The 19570-nt window shown below is 33.6% G+C and overlaps 3 protein-coding genes across 3 annotated transcripts; all 3 read left to right on the forward strand.

Moving 5' to 3' along the window:
* The first annotated feature begins 1550 nt into the window (after positions 1–1550).
* On the forward strand, positions 1551–3393 carry LOC107891130 (aquaporin PIP2-1). The gene is made up of 4 exons (XM_016815809.2): positions 1551–2172; positions 2333–2628; positions 2719–2859; positions 2974–3393. Exons 1-4 carry the CDS (start codon positions 1872–1874, stop codon positions 3091–3093), a joined length of 858 nt encoding a protein of 285 aa, XP_016671298.1. The 5' UTR covers positions 1551–1871; the 3' UTR covers positions 3094–3393.
* A 113-nt stretch (positions 3394–3506) lies between these two features.
* Positions 3507–5432, forward strand: LOC121220941 (cell wall protein RBR3). The gene is made up of 2 exons (XM_041100860.1): positions 3507–3765; positions 3858–5432. The coding sequence occupies exon 2, from the start codon at positions 4031–4033 to the stop codon at positions 5039–5041; it is 1011 nt and encodes a 336-aa protein (XP_040956794.1). The 5' UTR covers positions 3507–3765; positions 3858–4030; the 3' UTR covers positions 5042–5432.
* An 8128-nt stretch (positions 5433–13560) lies between these two features.
* On the forward strand, positions 13561–16512 carry LOC107891129 (serine/threonine-protein kinase-like protein CCR1). The gene has a single exon (XM_016815808.2). It carries the CDS (start codon positions 13803–13805, stop codon positions 16338–16340), a length of 2538 nt encoding a protein of 845 aa, XP_016671297.2. The 5' UTR covers positions 13561–13802; the 3' UTR covers positions 16341–16512.
* Positions 16513–19570: the final 3058 nt, after the last annotated feature.

The raw sequence follows: 19570 nt of genomic DNA on the forward strand, positions 1-19570 counted from the left end.
TATAATATATAATTAAAAATATTTAAATTTAATTCCGAAATAAATTTAAATTTAATTCCGAAATAAATTTATGTAACTTATATAATGAAATTGAAACTCAGATTATAAAACTCCCAAAGCCTCGGTCTAACTTCATCTAGACAAAAATTGCAATTCTATTTTATCGGAAATTATGCTTTCTTTTTCAAAGAAGAAAACTATGTTTCATCCAAACACGTCAAGTCTGAACTGAAATTTCACGAAAATAAGAAAATTTTAATATTTACAATAAAATTTATTTTACACTTTTACAATCCAAACCCACTACACCCTTCCAGTAAAATGTAAAAAAAAAAAAAACATAATAATTGCAATTTGGAGCTGTATTTATGATTTGATGGCAATTTTGGACTATTTATGTTTGTTTTAAGAAGCGAAATGAAATGCATGACCAATCACCACACATCCAAACAAAATGTCAAACATGAGGGGCATTACATCAAAATACAAACATTCTGATTTTCCCACAAATCAATTTCTTCCTTATCATTATTCTTAAACAACTCATCTAACATGAAAATCTTTTCTGTAGCCGCATTGCGTGATATGCAAAAGTAACGGATGAGGACAACCGACGGAGTCAACATCAGCCTCGAAATACTGATCATCTGACACGTGGCTAAACATAAGCCACGAAAAGCTTTTTTAATGTAGTATTTTCTTGCCGCTCAGGCTTTGGACCGCGACTGCACCATCAAGATAATATAATTAATTATGATAATTATAAATCAATTAAAAATAAATTTAAATAAAAACATTTCCTTGTTAGTATGCATATTATCACATTTATAATAAAAAATTCTTATAAATACCCTGAAATAACATCTAAAAATATTTTTACCACAATCTTCTAACTGATTTGGGCTATTAACTACTTTTTTATTAACATCAACCCAAGTCCCCAACTTAATTAGAGTGTCGTTACACATCTATTTGACATTAAAAAAGGAAGGACAAAACAACTGGACCAATGATTGGTGGCAGCTGTTGGGCTGGAAGACAACGTGGCAGGAGAAGAGTGGTTGAGCCAATCAACCAGTGGGACCGGGTTAAAATGGACGGTGGTGCCGTAAACAACAGTGGTTAGTCGGTAAGCCTTTTAGTCACGCACCAATTTCCATGTGATTCTAGCTGTCCATCGGGTCTTAAACACGTGGCGGATTAGTAACCACTTATCGTATACGGCTCTGATTATCCGAATCTGTCTTTCTTTCTTCTTCTACCCAGTTTTCGTCGGATCGGACGACCCGGCATTTTTCACATTTTTATTTTAGATAAAGTGTTGGATTGGAACTACAGTAAAAGGTGGTGCTGTAGTGGAAGATGGAGGGCACTCTGAAAAGTTAATATATATTACTGAGAAGTTAAATACATTATCCATGATTTAATTATTATGTAGTAATAAAAAAAAAAAGTTGTTTCAAACACAGAAGAGGAAAGTTGAGCATGATTGGAACGTCCACACTCCACCCACTAGATATGTAATTAATGTTGTTGTATTTTCTCACCAAATGAAAGCTAGAAGTTTGATCAGGTTAAAGTGGGGGGCTGTCATTGTTTTTTAAAGAAATAGAACTGACTAGAAACTATGAGGGAGCCGAAGAATCAAAGTCCATGAGCAAATAGTTCTCACTCATGGTGGGGTCTCCCACGGTGTAACAAACCACATCTTTTGTAATATGGGGCGGCAAAACTATATGTTAAATTACCATTCACTCAAAAACTCTCTCAGTTCATCCCGTATATATTCACACACAACTCCTCCACTTCCCCATCACAAAAAATATATTCTTCACTTCACATCTTTTTGGCAATCAATTTTGTAAGCAAGTATGGCTAAGGACGTTGAGGTTGGTGGTGAGTTCCAAGCCAAGGACTACCATGATCCTCCACCAGCTCCATTGGTGGACGGGGAGGAGTTGACAAAGTGGTCATTTTATAGGGCTGTAATAGCCGAGTTTATTGCCACGCTCTTATTTTTATACATCACTGTGTTGACAGTGATCGGATACAAGAGTCAGGTTGACCCTGATAAGGGCAGTGACGAATGTGGTGGTGTTGGCATTCTTGGCATTGCTTGGGCTTTTGGTGGGATGATCTTTATCCTTGTTTACTGCACTGCTGGTATCTCTGGTAAGTTTCGACTCTCTTCCCCTCATGTGTTTGATAAAAAGGGGCATTTTTTTCCAACTTCTTTTCAAAGTTGTTTTTCATGGTTTACAGTAAATGAGGTAAAAGAAAACCGGATGATGGTTTAGCAGATGAGTAATTGTTTAGCTGAAATAATGTGCAGGAGGACACATCAACCCAGCAGTGACCTTTGGGCTTTTCTTGGCTAGGAAGGTGTCCTTAGTTCGAGCCATATTTTATATGACTGCTCAATGTTTGGGAGCCATTTGTGGATGTGGGCTAGTGAAGGCATTCCAAAAGTCATATTACAACAAGTATGGAGGAGGAGCCAACAGCCTCGCTGATGGATACAGCACTGGAACTGGTTTGGCAGCTGAAATCATTGGTACCTTTGTCCTTGTCTACACTGTTTTCTCTGCAACTGATCCCAAGAGGAATGCAAGAGATTCTCATATCCCTGTATGTGTTCAATAGCTGCAAATTTCGTAATGATTGCTCAATTTCTTAAGTATGTTCTTAGGTACTAATTTTTCCATATTCTAATTTAAGGTCTTGGCACCACTTCCTATTGGATTTGCTGTGTTCATGGTTCACTTGGCAACTATTCCAATCACCGGCACCGGTATCAACCCTGCTCGTAGCTTTGGGGCCGCTGTTATCTACAACCAGGACAAGCCATGGGATGATCATGTATGAACCTTAAATTTTGACCATATATTCTAGTTTCCCTTTGTTTTATGTGACACCCTTTTGAAAAAATTTTGATGCTTATGCAACCATTTGTACTGTTTTGAAATGTTGCAGTGGATCTTCTGGGTTGGACCATTTATTGGTGCAGCCATTGCTGCAATCTATCACCAGTTTATCCTGAGGGCAGCTGCTGTTAAAGCTCTTGGATCCTTCAGGAGCAGCTCTGCCATGTAATTAAGCAAATCATTCTCCAGCCACAAGTTTAAACAAAAAAAAAAAAACGGGGGGGGGGGTGGGTTGCCATGGAGGATTGGATTAAGTTTTATCAATGTGGTCAAGAGGCTTTTTCAGACCACTCAATTTGTAAATTATAATGGAGGATGTCATGCTTTTATGTATGTGGCACTTATTTTCAATGTGCCCCATCATTATCCCTGCTTTTCTTTCCTTTTTTATGGTCTTTCTTTGTTTGGCTTGGTGTTTCTAAGTTATCTTTGAAAATTTTATAAAAATCAAGTACTTTGTGTTGCTTTATTTATACAAGTTTAATTCAATTCCTATCCTTTTTTCTCTTATGAAACTTGGGTGTCCTATAAATGCGGTAAAGTTGTCATATTTATCAATTAAAAAATGATCTGATCTAAACCAGGAAAATAACTGTAAAACTAGGAGCCTTTAATGCAAATTAAGTACACAAATCCTGTCAATCTATGGTTAATATGAGGGAGGACATTTTCAACTGTACTATCAAGTAATGAAGCAAGATAGTGACTCCAATTTAAACCCAATGTGCACAGTGGCTGAAACACGTCAAGCTTTCATAATTTGGCGTGTGTTAAGGTGGAGCTTTCCTCATTGTCTCATGGCACCTTTCTGTCTGGGGAAATTCTCTTACAACAAGAACAGGTATTAATGATATTAGCACCCATTTATGGCAATGCATTTAACCCTGATGTTGAGGATATATTAAATGCCAATCTTTTCATGATTTCAACCAGATAATCTATTCATTCGATGCTGAAACAATGTCACCTATGCTTCAGCATCAAACCAACTTGGTCTGGACCAAAGTTTATATAATGCGGTGTTCCGCAACTTGAGAAATCCAAGAGTTTCATTGCATATCTTGGAAAAAATCCTTAGAAGTTTTACAATTTCTAAGACCCCAACCATGGCAAAACAAACCTCCCAAGTATGTGGTGCCTTGTTTATAGTGCTTTCATTGTTAATAAACTATAGTATTTCTACAAAACCATCTGAGCAACATGCTCCCAGTCCTGACAGTCCAACATTTTTTGCTGTCCCGCCTAGTGCCAACATTCCCGACGTCGAAACCAAATCCAATGAAACAATTTCTCAAGAGAATGTTTCCACTCTTTCCAATGCTGATGAACCAACTGATCTTCAAACCAAAGGTGAAGAGACTCTCTCTGATCAACAGCCTGCATCTTCCCAATCAATCAATGTTGATGCTACCCTTGAAACCAATGGTGATAACAATATACCCACTTCTCTTTCTCCTCCCATTGTTGAGAATTCGGTCCTCGACACCCGAGATATGGATAGTGTCTCTCAAGAGAATACATCGGTTCCTCCTTTAAAGGCGGATCCTCCAGCTGCTGAAACCAAAGAGAGTGGTATCATTGAAGATCTTTTCCAAGAAAACACATCTCTTCCCCCTTCTCCAAATGTCGATGTTCCTAATGTTGAAACCAATGAAGAAAAGAATACATTGGTTCCTTCTTCTCCATACATTGACACCCCAGCTTTTGAAACCTCGGATGATGGAAGTTTCACTCAAGAGAATCTGTCTGCTCCTCCTTCCAACACAGTATCCGAATACCCAGAAGATGTACCTCAACTTAATGACTATAGCTCCCTACCCAACAACATCGTTCCTGCACCATCCGAGGCACTTTCGTACCCCGAATCAGACACTTTCAGTTCTGCTCCAACAAGTAATCAGCATACAATCTTGCCATTCAGCTATAGGGCTGAAGATGAGCCAGTTGAGCCTTATGAGGAGGAAGAGGAGGATTCTTGGAATGGAGTGAATGGAGCAGTAGCAGGTGTTCTGGTTGGTGTTTACGTCATTGGGGTGGGAGGCTTTGTCTACAAGAAGAGAAAGAATGATAATGTTAGAGCACAATATCATTCCTTGGCCAAGAAAGAAGGGGTTTGAACTTTGAATTGGAGCTATCTATCTATACATCACCTTCCGTAATTCCAGCTCTCTGAAGCTATATCATTTTACATTTATGTATGTTGTATTGCAACTATATTAGAATTTGGATTGAATGGAACTCGAAGGATCTATATAGGAAAAGCATGCTTTTGGAGAAGAATGCTTTCACTTGGATTTCTTGAAGACTTTTAAGGTAGCTTTGGATGGGCGGTGACCTGCGGCGTGGTGCGTTTAGCTTATTTTTTATCTCACGCTATAATATTAATTTTATCGCCACCTTTATTTTTACTCTAACCGCATTTAAACGCACTGCCCATCTAAACTTACCCCTAATTTGGTGGTGATTTGTCCTTTTTATACGTAAGTATAATTAAAAATTAATTATTTAGATGATTTTACTAATTTTGATTATAAATTAAATAAACATGGGATACTATAGTTGCAAAGATATTGTTTCTATTTGATTCATTTTTTTTAAGTAACTTGAAGGATAAGTTTAATTACCTAAATAACTATAACTAAAATATTTTTATAAAAAAAACTATAACTAAAATCTATATTATAAAGTATAATTAAATTAATAATTGTAGATGTTTGCTTTTTGTTACTAAGGGCTAGTTTGGATGGGCGGTGTGTTTACTTCCGGTGAGGTTAAAAACAGCGGTGGCGGTGAGATTAGTTACTGTAGCGGTGAGATTAGAAACAATAGTGGAGTGTGTGTTTGGATTCAAACGCAGCTGTAGCGGTGAGGTGAGAATGAAAAATGACTATTAAGGACATCAGATTAGAATTGATATATAATAGAATGAAAAATCTGGAAGAACTATTGGTTCACGTTTATTGCTTAAAAATCTATCTACAATACAATTTCTTCATGTTTCTGTCAAATAAAATTAACAAATGCTAATTTTTTTTTATCTATTTTAGAATGATTTGACAAAAACTATAAATTAAAATACTCAAATAAATTTTCTTCTAAAGTTGGAGGACTAAAAAGGTTATTATGCCGAAAAAGAATAATAATAAAATAGATAAACGTGTAATTCACAGGAAGGATGATGGAAGGCTATTTTGGTCTGTTATAATGTCAACTGCACTGAAAGCCTCTAACTGTTGCTATTTGCTCCAGCTGAAAATCAGCTGATCAGTGTGGTTGAAAAGCAACTTCACTGCAATGATACCCCCAACCAAACACAAATGCAGTGAGTTTGGCACCATCTTTTTCTTTCAAACGTGACTCACTGCCTCAATCCAAAGGAGCACTAACTATTCTATCAATAGTAATATCGGAAAATAATGTTGTTTACAATAGCACTTTTGGGAACAATTCTATTTTGGGAAACTACATTTGAAAACAATTCTACTTTCGAAAGTTGGTAGGATTCTTGAATTGTTTTACTTTTAAAATCTATTGGAGAGCATTACTTGGGGGTTCAAATACAGATACTATTAAAAAGTCACTTTTTAATGTTTCTTTATAATACAACTATTTCCTCCTTATTTCTTCATTAAACAAACAGTGCATTTGCACGTAAGAGCCTCCCCTTATCTACGTTTTCAAGTAACTTCTTGTCACTTTCACTACCCATTATATTATCATGTTCACTCCTACTTTTTTATTGTAACCCTTCATTAATAATTTCTTTCTAACATCTATGAATACTGGTTTAAAAGTTTCATTTGGGTCTTTTTGATCTTTTGGTAAATTAGCACTTTAAGGCTTTGCGTAGTAAGTTGGAAGAAAAATTGGAAGGATGGAAAGTTGAAAGGGTAGAAATTAGAAGGAAGGGAAACATAAATTTTCTTTCCATAAGTGTGCGAGATGAAAAAAATAAAAAATAATTTTTTTATTTCTATTCATTACTTGGTAGAGTTGAAAAATGGAAAGAAAAAAATAAAATAATTGAAAAATGCCTATTTTTGAACTAACATACACATCTAGAGGTGCTCATGGGTTGGGCTGGTCGGGTTTGGGTTGACCTCATGCAAAGTATTTAGATCAATTTTCTAAACTTGGGCCCAACTCGATCTAAAAAAAGGGGCTTACTTTTTGCCAAAGTCTAACCCAATTTAAGGAAGGTAAACTTGGGCTTGGGCCGCCCGTATTTGACTTTTTAAAATAATTTTTTTAAAATATAATACACTAGTACAGTAAAAAAAACTAAAAAATAAAAGTTTTCTAGCACATTAAAGATACATTAAAAAAGTATTATATTAAAAGAACTACCATAAATATAATAAATGTTTTATTGTATTAAATATAATTTTTAAAATTTTATATTTTGGGTTGAGTTATTTAGTTGGGTAAATTTTTTTTTTAGGTTTTGGGTAATGTGTTTAATTGTTATTGAGTTAGTAATTTAATATAAATATATATTTATTATTTAACATATATAATTGATATAATTATTTTTTATAACATAATATATTCGGGCCAGGCTGGGCTCATGCCAAACAAACTTATTCAAGGCCAAACCCATATAAGAAACATGCATTAAATTTTACCCAAACCTATTTTTTGGATTTTGTATATTCGGTCAAATCCTCCCATTTTTTAGGTTGGCCTTTGGACTTGGGCGGGTGACCCAACCAATGAGCAAGTCTAGTTTAAACAAAATGAATTAAAATCATTTTCACAAAAAAAAATTAAAATCATTAAAAAATAGAGTAGATTGTAAAAAAAAAAACATTATGAAAAGAAAGTGAAATTAATTTAGGAAAGAAGTAATATTGAGATTCCCATTTATATTCCCGAATCTTGAACTTATTGGTTATTGACTAAAGGTAATATTTAAAATCTAAATGTGGAAATCTTATAATATCGCGCATTACATTAAGACTGTTACATTTTTTGAACCAAGCATACTTTAAATTAACTATTAGCAAACATGAATATATCTACCCGAAAACAACCCAATTGACTCAATCTTAATCCAAAATAATTTAAACCCTAAATCTAAAATAAACTTAAACGACTCCACTTATTTATTTATGTTAAGCTTAAGTATTAAAAAAAGTCACTGTAAAATAATTAAAAAAATCAATTCAGTTTATCGTCGAAAAGTGTAATCAATTGAAGCCTTAATCAAAAGTTAGCAATTAATTGAGTTCTAAGAATATGAGTTTTCGTCGAAGTCTTTGATTAATTGTTAGGTATTGATGTGACAAGTAATATAGTGGTAGACATGAAAAAATGATGATGTGACATTTGATATGACAAAAAATTATTGACATGGAAGACTTAATTGATCTTTAATTATTTTACAAAGGTTTAATAATTTTTTAATTAGTTTAGGTGATTTAATTGATTTTTAGAAATTATATAAAAATAATAAAAATTTATAAAAGGAGAAGTCACTTTAGATTTTTATAATATTTAATAATTTTATATACCAATTTTTTAATAATTTATATAATTTTTTAGATTTTCTTTTTTATTTATAATTTTACAATATTTTAATAATTTCTAATGATTTTTTAAACTTTTTAATGAAAAAATTATTATTAAATTTTGTTTTCCCTCACAAACTACCCTACATCATTCCTCAATCTATCTTTATCAACTTTTCTCGTATCATTACTCCTTAATCAAAATCATTACTTGTTATTAACCTTAAACTACCAAACACTAAACTTATTCTTTTTCAAACCTCATACTCAGAACCCGTTATAATTACTCCTTAATCAAAACCATTACTTATTATTAACCTTAAACCACCAAACACTAAACTCATTATTTTTCAAACCTCATACTCAAAACCCGTTATAAGTTTAATCACCATCACACTTTTGAAATAATAAAATTTTTCTATAATTTTCTTATATATATTTATAAACTTTTAAAACTTTTAATCAGTTTTTATAATTTTTTTAAATAATTTTTTATAAATTTTTTAAATTTTTCTATAAGGTTGTGTTTAGAAAATCATCTAATAATTAACGAGTAACTATTATAATTAACGGGTCTCACTGAATTGCGTGTAATTGGAGCACATCAATTACATTTTTCAATCCTTAGAGGAAGGTGAGAATTAGAGTAATTATGTAGGTAATTACACCCAAATCTCATTTTTAAAAAATTATTGTTATACAAGTTATAAAAATTATATTATAAGTATGAACATGTATAAGTGTTTGAGATGGTTATGCTAAAAAAAATATTATAAATCCTAAAAAGTTATATTATAAAAATAATGTGTATTTTATAAATTTATAGTAAAAAATTATATTATCTAAATCCCAAAATAATTCTAAAGTTACGGTAAACAAATTTATTATAAAAAATAATTTATATATTATAATATATTTATTTATAAAAAGTTATGACCAGATATTGACATAACTTATTTATGTGTCCATATTATATATTATAAAAATAGTATACTTATTCATAAAATATATTTTTTATCATAATTTATTTATTAAAAATAACTTTCTAAATTTATGACAAAAAATAATATTATTTTATAAGAAGTAATATAAAAGTTATATATTATAAATTTTATATTATATTTTACTTAATTTGCGTATTATAAAAAATGATATAATAGACTATTTGGTCTGCAAATACAAACATTATAAGGTCGATGCTAATGATGCAAATAGAAAATATTTTCTTGCACCATATCGTTAGGTATGATACCATTTAAGAGAATGGAGTCAACAAGCACTATAGACAGCTCGTGAACTCTTTGATTTGAAATATTCAATGCTTCGAAATGTGGTTGAAATAACATTGGTTGTTCTAAAATAATATTTCTCATATTAACAACATCGTCTTAGTAAAGCATAAAGAAAATGTTGGATCATATTAGTATTTTGAATATTTCATAACCTCAATCATAAGTGGAATTGAGATAATCCATACTTTGAAGAGTAAATGGAAAAAGATATTGATAATCTTAATTATGCGGATTCAAATTCAGATGATACTGAACTCAGTCAAGGTTAAGGACCAGCAAATGATGATAATGGTCATGTGTTAAATATTAAAGAGGGAATAACCCAACAAATATGCACTAGAACAATTAGATAATATTACATATGATATTTATTTTTCTTATTTTTTTTTATTAGTGATCGTATTATTATATACTTTTTTAGACTAACATAATAAACATGACGATTTAATTTTAATTTTAGTTATTTGTTTATAAATTATTTTTGTCATACTAGTATTTTTTATAGCAATTAATATTTTTTAATATTATAAATTATGTAACTGTGTAATTACAATTTGTATTACCAAACATGAGATGAAAAATTACGATGTAATTACATTCTATTAGCCAAACATGTCTAGAGAATTACAATTTTTTGTAATTATAAGAGCGTGTAATTACTATCTTAGTAATCACACTTTCGTTTAATTACTTTGTGATGTCCAAATAGACCGTAATTTTTTTTATAATTTATATATGTTTAAAATTTTCTACAATTTCCAAATTTTTATATTATTTATATAATATTTTCATTTTCTCGTAACATATTAATAATTTTTTAGATTTTATAATATTTGATAATATTTATAGTTTTTCTATATTTTTTATATTTTTCAAAAAAAATAATTTAATAATTTTAGGCTCAAATAATAAAAAAATAAATTAAGTCCTCCATGTTAGAATTATTCCATATCAACCGTCATATATCATTTTTTTTCAACGACAGCTACCACATTAATACTTAATGATTTGTGAAGAACTTTAATGGAAAATTATATATTTAGAGCTTAATTGATTGCTAAATATTATTTAAGGGCTTAATTAACTGTAGTTTTGGATGAAATTATGAATTTCAAAGGTAATTCTTTTGGTAGTTAAGTCTCTATTTAACTTTTTGTTTTAGATTAACTCTCTGCATGGCAGAAGATCAAAACTTTGTGTTCTCTTGTTCATTGGAGAGAATAAAATTCTGTGAAAGATCAAACCAAGAAAGCAGAAAAAAGATGGAACCTTTTTATATATATAAATTCATCGTTAGTTCAGTACTTATAGTTATGGTTGGTAGGTTCCTTTTTTATCTCATTTTCAAGTAACTTTTTCCCCTCTTTCATAAGGATTTTAGCTATAACACAATTTAAGCTGATGATGGGATCTAAGGAAAGATCTTTAATTTAATAACTGTTTATCAAGCATTAGGACTGAACTTTTGTGGGAAAATTGAGCTGATGATGTCCTTAAGAACTTACCATTACAGTTTATGGCTATAAGCCTAGTTCGCTAATAGTTTACCGCAACACCTTAATACGAGTGAGGCGTTCTTGGCTTTGCAGACATGCAATTAGACTGTTATTATCAATCTTGTTGTTGAAAGTTTGTTTTGGCGTTGTAGCAAAAAACATGGAATCCAGCAGTTGCTTGCTGCAGAACAAGATGCTCAGCACATCATCGCTGCCAGAAACGGTGACCAGTCTTTCAACAGATTTACGGATTGGGCCATATGTAAGTGTTTTATATGGGTTTATTGAACTCTCATAGATTAATATCAATTACGGCTGCAAATATGAGTGACCACTATGGATATTTCCCTTTACCAAGCAGGACACAAACAAAAACAAAAAGAAATGGAAAGAAACATTAGTATTTATTTATTTTGGTTCCTTCTGCAGCTTGACTGCCCCCACCCCAGCCGTTTGTTAACATGCTACTGCCTACTACAATACTATACGAGTATACAGCAATAAAGTAAAATGAAAACAATGTAACCTATACATATATATTTTTAAAGAAGCAAACAAAATCTAGGTTGAGTTCCAAGCAAAATGTTCATCCAGGACAGTCCACATGCAATGATCAGAGTCCCCCTTACACAATGTGGGTCCACTTCTTATCCTGGACCATGGATCTACCACCCTCACCCTCACTCTGCATACCATATATTCACACAATGGAATGGCTTTAATACCACCGAATAGTGACTACTCTTGGACGCTAATATCTGCTCGGAACTCAAGCTTTCTGGGGTCCTAAACTCTATTAATTAAGGTATTAACATCGGATTCTAACAACAGCATTTGACTTGGGAGTTAATCTATTTGTCTGGTAAATGATGTACATATAATAAAAGAAAACTGAATACAAAAAGAATAAGATGGATCCTATGCAAATAATTGGGCTTGGGGATGGTGGGTGGGGGTAATATTTATATACTATATACAATGTATAGACCAATGGGATTAGATTTTTGGAAGATTTTGGTGACCCCAATTGGCTATTTGTTCGGGATTATAGTTTTGACTGTGGAACACAAAAAGATTCAGGTTGACTATAGAGTGAGTCGTTTAGTTCCAAAAAAGAAAAAAAAAGCCATACAATCTGAGCAAGCAAGCATGTGATTGTGATATGATGGGGGCGTTTATAATTTCTAGGGTAGAGGATTTTGGCAGCTACTGCACAATTCACACCCAATTAAGGTGACAACCCAACAAGGAAATTTCAATATTGGATTTGGTTTTTTCTTCCAGCATCAATGTTTAGTTTAGTTTTTTTTTTTTGGGTCTTTGAGAATTTGATTTACTCTCCATCCCTTTGCATTTATTATATTTGCCAGCATTCAAATCTAAACATAACTTTGCTGTCTGATTACAGTTCTTGTCCTGTTTCAGAGTTTTTTTTTTGTATTAATTAGCCTATTCTAATAAATTAACCGTTAAATATTTGAATATAATGATAAATATATATTAATTAAAAAAAAGTAAACATATTCAATAAAACACAAGACTACAATAAAATAATTTGAAATTTTAAAAAAATTTAAATTATAACATCCTTTAAATAAAATAAATGTGAGAAGAGATGGAGAAAGAAAAGTTATGGGGTGAGTAGGATCAAACTTGCAGACTTTTTTTTAATAATTGTAAAATTGTCTTGTGGTTGTAGTGGGAAAAGAAAAAGTATGATTAGCAAAATTTTATAAGGTTGGGAACCAAGTTAATGTTTGTTTTCTTAGTAATATTTGGATGATTAAGAAACAGGAAGAGAGTGGTTCCTGGTCATTGGTTGTTTAATATTTTGTGATTAACAAATGATAATGGCATATTAGTGCCCAATTTGTTTCATGGTAAGTGAGGCACTCTTTATCCATTTATACAAACAAACATTTAGTCTATTTATAAGTTAGGCCAATGCACCTTCAAATGTGTAACAAGCTGCCTCTTTTTTATTTTTAAAATAATTTAACCTTTCAATTTGAACCCAACATAAAAAAAAAATCAAACAATTTTAATATCCCACCTAATTTCTTCTCCATCAAATTTGTTAGTATAATCAGTGAAATGACACTAACTTAATTAAACCTAAAATCCGTGATATTATTTGAATCTTAGGAATAGAGGTAAAACCTGCAAATTAATTTTCATAATCCTTAAAAAAAAACCTAGCAGCCTCTAAGAGAAACCTTGCCACTTTTTGGGAAAAAACACATCACTGTCTTAAAAATAGAATAGATTTTCAGGAAGCTTATAAATATTACGATTTTAGTAAAAACTGTGTTATAATTTGAGTGTGGGTTGAAGCGTTTACGGATTCTCGTATGTCTCCGGTGCCCACACATTTGAAGGTGGGCTAATGGAGCATTTCTTGGAAATCAAAACAATGGAGTTTACTTTGAAATAGTAATTTGATGAGAAGTTGATTTCATGATTAGCACTGTTGACGGGTAAAACTCAACTATAAAGCAACAGTTAATTATGGAAAACCTTCCATTATCTTTGTAAAAATGAAAAACCAACAAAACAGAGGAGAAAAAGAAAAACAAAAAAATGGCGACACCCACGTTGTTTCATCGTCATTCGTCACCAACCTCATCAACTATCTCTATCTCTTTCTTTTTCTATTATTCACTTCAACCTCAAACAACCCACCCTTTCATTTCCACTTCAATCCCATGTCAACAAACAAGAGGAGCAGAAAACGAGGAGGAAGAAGACAATAACAACCAAGACCCGCCGCCAGCCATGCAAATCCTCAGAACCACAGTGTTTCTCCTCCTTGCTTCCGCCATTTCCACATCTGGGTTCGGATCAATGGGCCCCATCTCCGCCGCATTCGGCGACGACGGGTTCTTCTGCGCCATTGATGCCAGTGGGAAACAGGAAGTCATATGTTGGAGCAAAAACAACAGCTCTCCTTCTTCATCTACTTATACTAGTACTAGTACTACTACAACTACTACTTCATCTGCTTCAACTTCACTATCATCGATGGACACTCCTTCTCAAGTTCCTCCAATGGCAGCTCTATCAGGCGGCGAAGGTTTCCTTTGTGGCATATTAGCTAATACTTCTCAAGTTTTCTGTTGGAGCTTGGTGGCGTCAGGTATGGATCTTGTTCCTTCAGATTACAAAACCACAGCATATTCTTATATAGCTTCTGGAAGGAATCATGTTTGTGGAATTAGAGGGGCTTATTATTCCGATCATGGATCTGGTACCGTTGATTGTTGGGAAATTGTAAAAAGTTCTAATAATACTTTAAGTTCAAAACAGAGTACTCTGTTTTATAATGAGACTATCAATAACCTTGCCTTCAAAAAGATTGTTTCTGGTGAGGGGTTTAGTTGTGGTGGGATTAGAGAAGGAGGTCTTGTTTGTTGGGGACCAAATTCTGATTCTTTACGGGTTTCCAATGTTTCCGAGAGTTTTTTAGTTTTAGCCTCAGCTAAAGGTTCTATCTGTGGTATCCTGGATTCATCTCGTGAAGTGAAATGCTGGGGTGATTCTGATTCATTTTCCGGTTGTCCAATCGGGGTCCATTTCATATCATTGACAGCTGGCGCTTATCATTTTTGTGGGATTCGAGAGGATGATCATGGGGTTGAATGTTGGGGCAGTTTCAATTTTTCTTCAGTTCCGAAGCATTCTGGATTCATGGCACTTGCTTCATCAGACGTCACTACATGCGGCATAAGGGAAGATGATTTAGTTCTAGATTGTTGGTCCAGAAATGCCACATTGCAGCCTGATTATAATCCTCCACTGGAATTGTGCAGCCCCGGTCTTTGTCGTCCGACCTCTTGCCTTGAAGGGGAGTTTGCTTTCAACGCAAGTAACCTAAACGAGCCGGATTTGACTAGCTTGTGTGTTAGGAAAGATTTGCAGATTTGTTCACCTTGTGCATCAAATTGCTCTGCAGGTTTCTTCTTGTCTAGTCCATGCACTACGAATGCCGACAGAATATGCACTGCTTGCTCTCTTTGCCAAAACAGTTCTTGTTGGGATGTTTGTGGACTCCAACCATCCTCAGAGAAAAACTGGCATCATATGATTAGACTAGTAATAATAGTTGCTTCGTGTGTTTCTTGTTTTTTGCTGATATTGCTTAGTTGGTGTTTTCTTCCACGTATGTTTGCGACAAAACCGGAAGAAGGGACAAAAAAACAGTTCAAGTCTTGCATAGGAAAACCAGACCAGTTGGATGGCGAAGCCACTGCTGATTTATTCCCTTCTGTTTCAGTCACTTCTTGTCCTGGAACAGCTCAAATTTTCCGACTTACGGAGCTAAAAGATGCCACTAATGGGTTCAAGGAGTTCAATGTGCTTGGTAGGGGAAGTTACGGTTTTGTTTACAAGGCAGTGCTAGCGGATGGGAGGCAAGTTGCTGTCAAGAGAGCGAATGCTGCGACAATAATCCACACCAACAGTCGTGACTTTGAGATGGAACTTGAAATCCTTTGCAATGCGAGGCATTGCAATATTGTGAATTTGTTAGGTTACTGTTCCGAGATGGGGGAAAGGCTGCTCGTTTATGAATATATGCCTCATGGTACCCTTCATGACCACCTTCATGGTGGGCTTTCTCCTTTGAGTTGGAGCCTTCGTTTGAAGATCTCATTGCAGGCTGCGAGGGGACTTGAGTACCTGCATAAGGAAGTTGAGCCTCCAATTGTCCACCGTGATGTCAAGACTTCAAACATTCTACTGGACTCAGATTGGGGAGCACGGATAGCGGATTTCGGACTTTTTACATCAAGCGAGAAGGATCTTGATCTTAGTGGAGACATGAAAAGTGATGTTTACAGATTTGGGTTTGTTTTGTTGGAGATTCTCAGTGGAAGGAAAGCTTATGATAGAGATTATACACCTGCAAGCATCGTTGATTGGGCAGTTCCCTTAATTAAACAGGGTAAAGCAGCTGCCATTATCGATTGTTACGTTGCGCTTCCGAGAAATGTTGAGCCTTTGCTTAAATTGGCTGATATAGCTGAGTTGGCTGTCAGAGAAGATCCTAGTGAACGTCCTACTATGTCAGATATAGTAATTTTGTTGCAGCAAATTGTGAAGGATGGATTGCTCTTATGATCTTCGCCCCCTATTATTCATTTTTGTTTTTTCTTAAAACCAAATGAACAGATTAGCAAAATGCATAGGTAGTTTGGAAACTGTAAATCAGCTTCTTGTACATTAGAATGAGATGTAATGTATTACTAAATTTCCATAAAGTGAAGAAGATTTGATTCTTTTTTTATGAAAATAAGAGTGCTTCATGATGAGCTTAGCTTTCTTGAGGGAAATGGAAATATTTGAGCCTTTGGGGAGACCAAAAACCTTATATATGGTATTGGGTTGGCTCTCATTGATTGTATAATACTGCATTCGGCATCATAATAGACTTATAAAAGGGTAATTCATATCATTTCTGCAATTATGTTGGAACCAGTAGAATCACTCGTCTGATGTCTGTAAAGCAAGCTTTCAGCTTTAAATGTTTATAGTTTTGAAGTAGAAGCCCAAAGCCTTTATGTTCAACTCTTGGTTAGTGTTTTCCATATCCCATATCAGATTTACTCAAACATAGGTTACAGGAGAAAAGATTTTGATGCTCTATCCTACAGACTACAATTTATGCTAGGAATTCCAAAATTACATTGTTTTTAAGGGACCAACCAACAAGGATTTTAGTATAGATTTTGTTTTCCTCCCATGTCTTTGGTTCCTCTATAACGCAGGCCTCTCATCATTGCATGAAATGGTGTCTTTGAAATCCTTATAAGCGTATGCACATTATGCAGTTAGTTTTTCTCTGGTTCACTACTTGACTACGATTTATGATCCTCAAACCATTTTTCTATTTGAATTAGTATGTATCATTATTTATCCATATTTTAAAAAAATATTTAATATAAGTATATAAAAATTATTTACAAATATAAAATAATTGAGAAAATAAATATAAAATACTCATCAATCATATAAAATAATTTTTATTTGTCAAGATAACTTATTATTATTAATTTTAAGTTTCACTCTTTTCACGGAAAGGATATCATAATATATATTTTAAATAATCAATGCAACTACAAAAATGTTTAAAAATATATGTAATATTAATAATATTTAATCAAATAAAATAAATTATAAATTTATGAAGCATTTCATATTAAAATAAATTTATTTTTGTTTCAAAAAGTAAAAATTTTATCTTTTTAAGGATTAAAATCTTATAAACTTAGTTAATTTATATATTATATAAAAATAATTTCTAAGGCCATTTTTGAAAAAAAAACCTTTATGAGCAAGTAGGGGAGTTAACCGCCGCAGAGACGAGGGTAAGCATCTTTGTCAGAGTCATTAATCGCCTTTTGCTTATAGTTCCTTTATGCGTTTTCAAATGAAGAATATGTTCCTTCCGTTTTTGTTTTTAGGCTTTCATGAACTTTTCATCCATGGAAAAAAACGTTTTTCCATTAAAAATTTTTTACAACGGTTTTGTTTGCTTCTATAGTACGATAGGTTTAGTTTTTTAATTTTCCAAGCATTTGGGAGAAAGAAAGTAAAGTCGCGGTTCAGTGATTGTTGAACGGTTCTGGTGGCGTTGTCCATATAGGATGGGGAAGTTGACGAGTAGCATATCAATTCCGGTGAGGGGAGGAGTAAATCAGGCAAGGGGCAATGTCAGACAATAGAGGGATGGGTTATAGGAGAAGCTTGTCGTTAAGCATTGTGGTGGGTCAAGTGGACTTCCAATCGCCAAGGATGTTGCCATTGGAACGAGGAGTGTATATGGACTAGATGCTATCTTCTTGGAGCGGAACGAGGGTAGATTGGGGGTGAACAAATGGTGGTGGATCTTGCCGGAGCGGGGTCTCTCATCATTCATTTGTCACGGGAGATGTGTGGTATCAAGAGAGCTCAGTACGTATCAATGTGAAAATGTCTGTTTGCACAAAGGGCAGGTCAAACAATAATTGGATGCGCATGGATCTTCCCTTTAACAGGATGCTAGCCAACGAAGGGATCCCAGTCATTATTTTCTTGTAGAGGATGAACGGCGAAAAGTGTCTACAGAGGTGGTGTGGTAGATGGGTCAGGTCTTAGGGCGATGGTGGCGGGAGACGGAAGATTGGAATGGGTCTCATTATTTTAAGTAAAGTCGTGGTACAGTGATTTGTTGAGTGGTTATGGTGGCGGTTTTGGTGGCGCTGTCCATATAGGAAGGGGAAGTTGACGAGTAGCATATCAATTCCGGTGAGGGGAGGAGTAAATCAGGCAAAGGGCAACGTCGGACAATAGAGGGATGGGTTAAGGAGAAGCTTGTCGTTAAGCGTTGTGCTGGGTCGAGTGGACTTCCAATTGCCAAGGATGTTGCCATTGGAACGAGGAGTGTATATGGATTGGATGCTATCTTCTTGGAGCGAAACGAGGGTAGATTGGAGGTGAACAAATGGTGGTGGATTTTGCCGGAGCAGGGTCTCTCATCATTCATTTGTCATGGGAGATGTGTGGTATAGAGAGAGCTCTGTATGTGTCAATGTGAAAATGTACCACCCCTTACCCGAGACCGTTTCCGGAGTCGAGCACGAGGCGTTACTTAACTTATTTTACTAATTCGGAGTACAAAAACTTGTTTTGAAAATTAATTTCACTATTTACTACACATCTGTCTAATCATGCAGCAGTTACTAAATTAATTATAACTCGAGCTACGGGACTCGAAATTTACTTCCGTAAATTTTTCTTGAAACTAGACTCATATATATTCCTACTATAAAATTTTTAGAATTTTTGGTTCAGCCAATTAGTACAGTTTATTAGTTAAAGTCTCCCCTATTTCACCACTTGACTGTCCTGACCTCTTGTCACTAAAAATAAATTTTCTCATTGTAGGATTTTCATATGAAGTTATTACTTGTTTCTACAGAAAATAGACTCAATAAGGAATCTAAGCATATAAAATACAACTCATAAATATTCTCGTACAATTTTTAATGATTTTTTAAACTCAAAACAGGGGACACCAAAAACTGTTTTGACCCTGTGTCACAAAAATTCACATATCTTAAAATATAAAACTCCTTTTGTTAAACCGTTATTTTTCCATGAAAATAGACTCAATAAGCTTTCAATCTACATATCATTCACCTTCTAACTCATTATATAATATCCTAGGTGATTTTTCAAAGTCATGTCACTGTAGCTGTTTGAAATCTGTTTCTTTGCAAATTTTTACTCTTTCATGATTTCCATGCATGATTTATCACCTAAACATACATAGTACCAAACACATTCATACTTAACCATTTTAATCACAT

This window comes from Gossypium hirsutum, chromosome D09 (assembly GCF_007990345.1).
Source record: "Gossypium hirsutum isolate 1008001.06 chromosome D09, Gossypium_hirsutum_v2.1, whole genome shotgun sequence".
Lineage (NCBI taxonomy): Eukaryota > Viridiplantae > Streptophyta > Magnoliopsida > Malvales > Malvaceae > Gossypium > Gossypium hirsutum.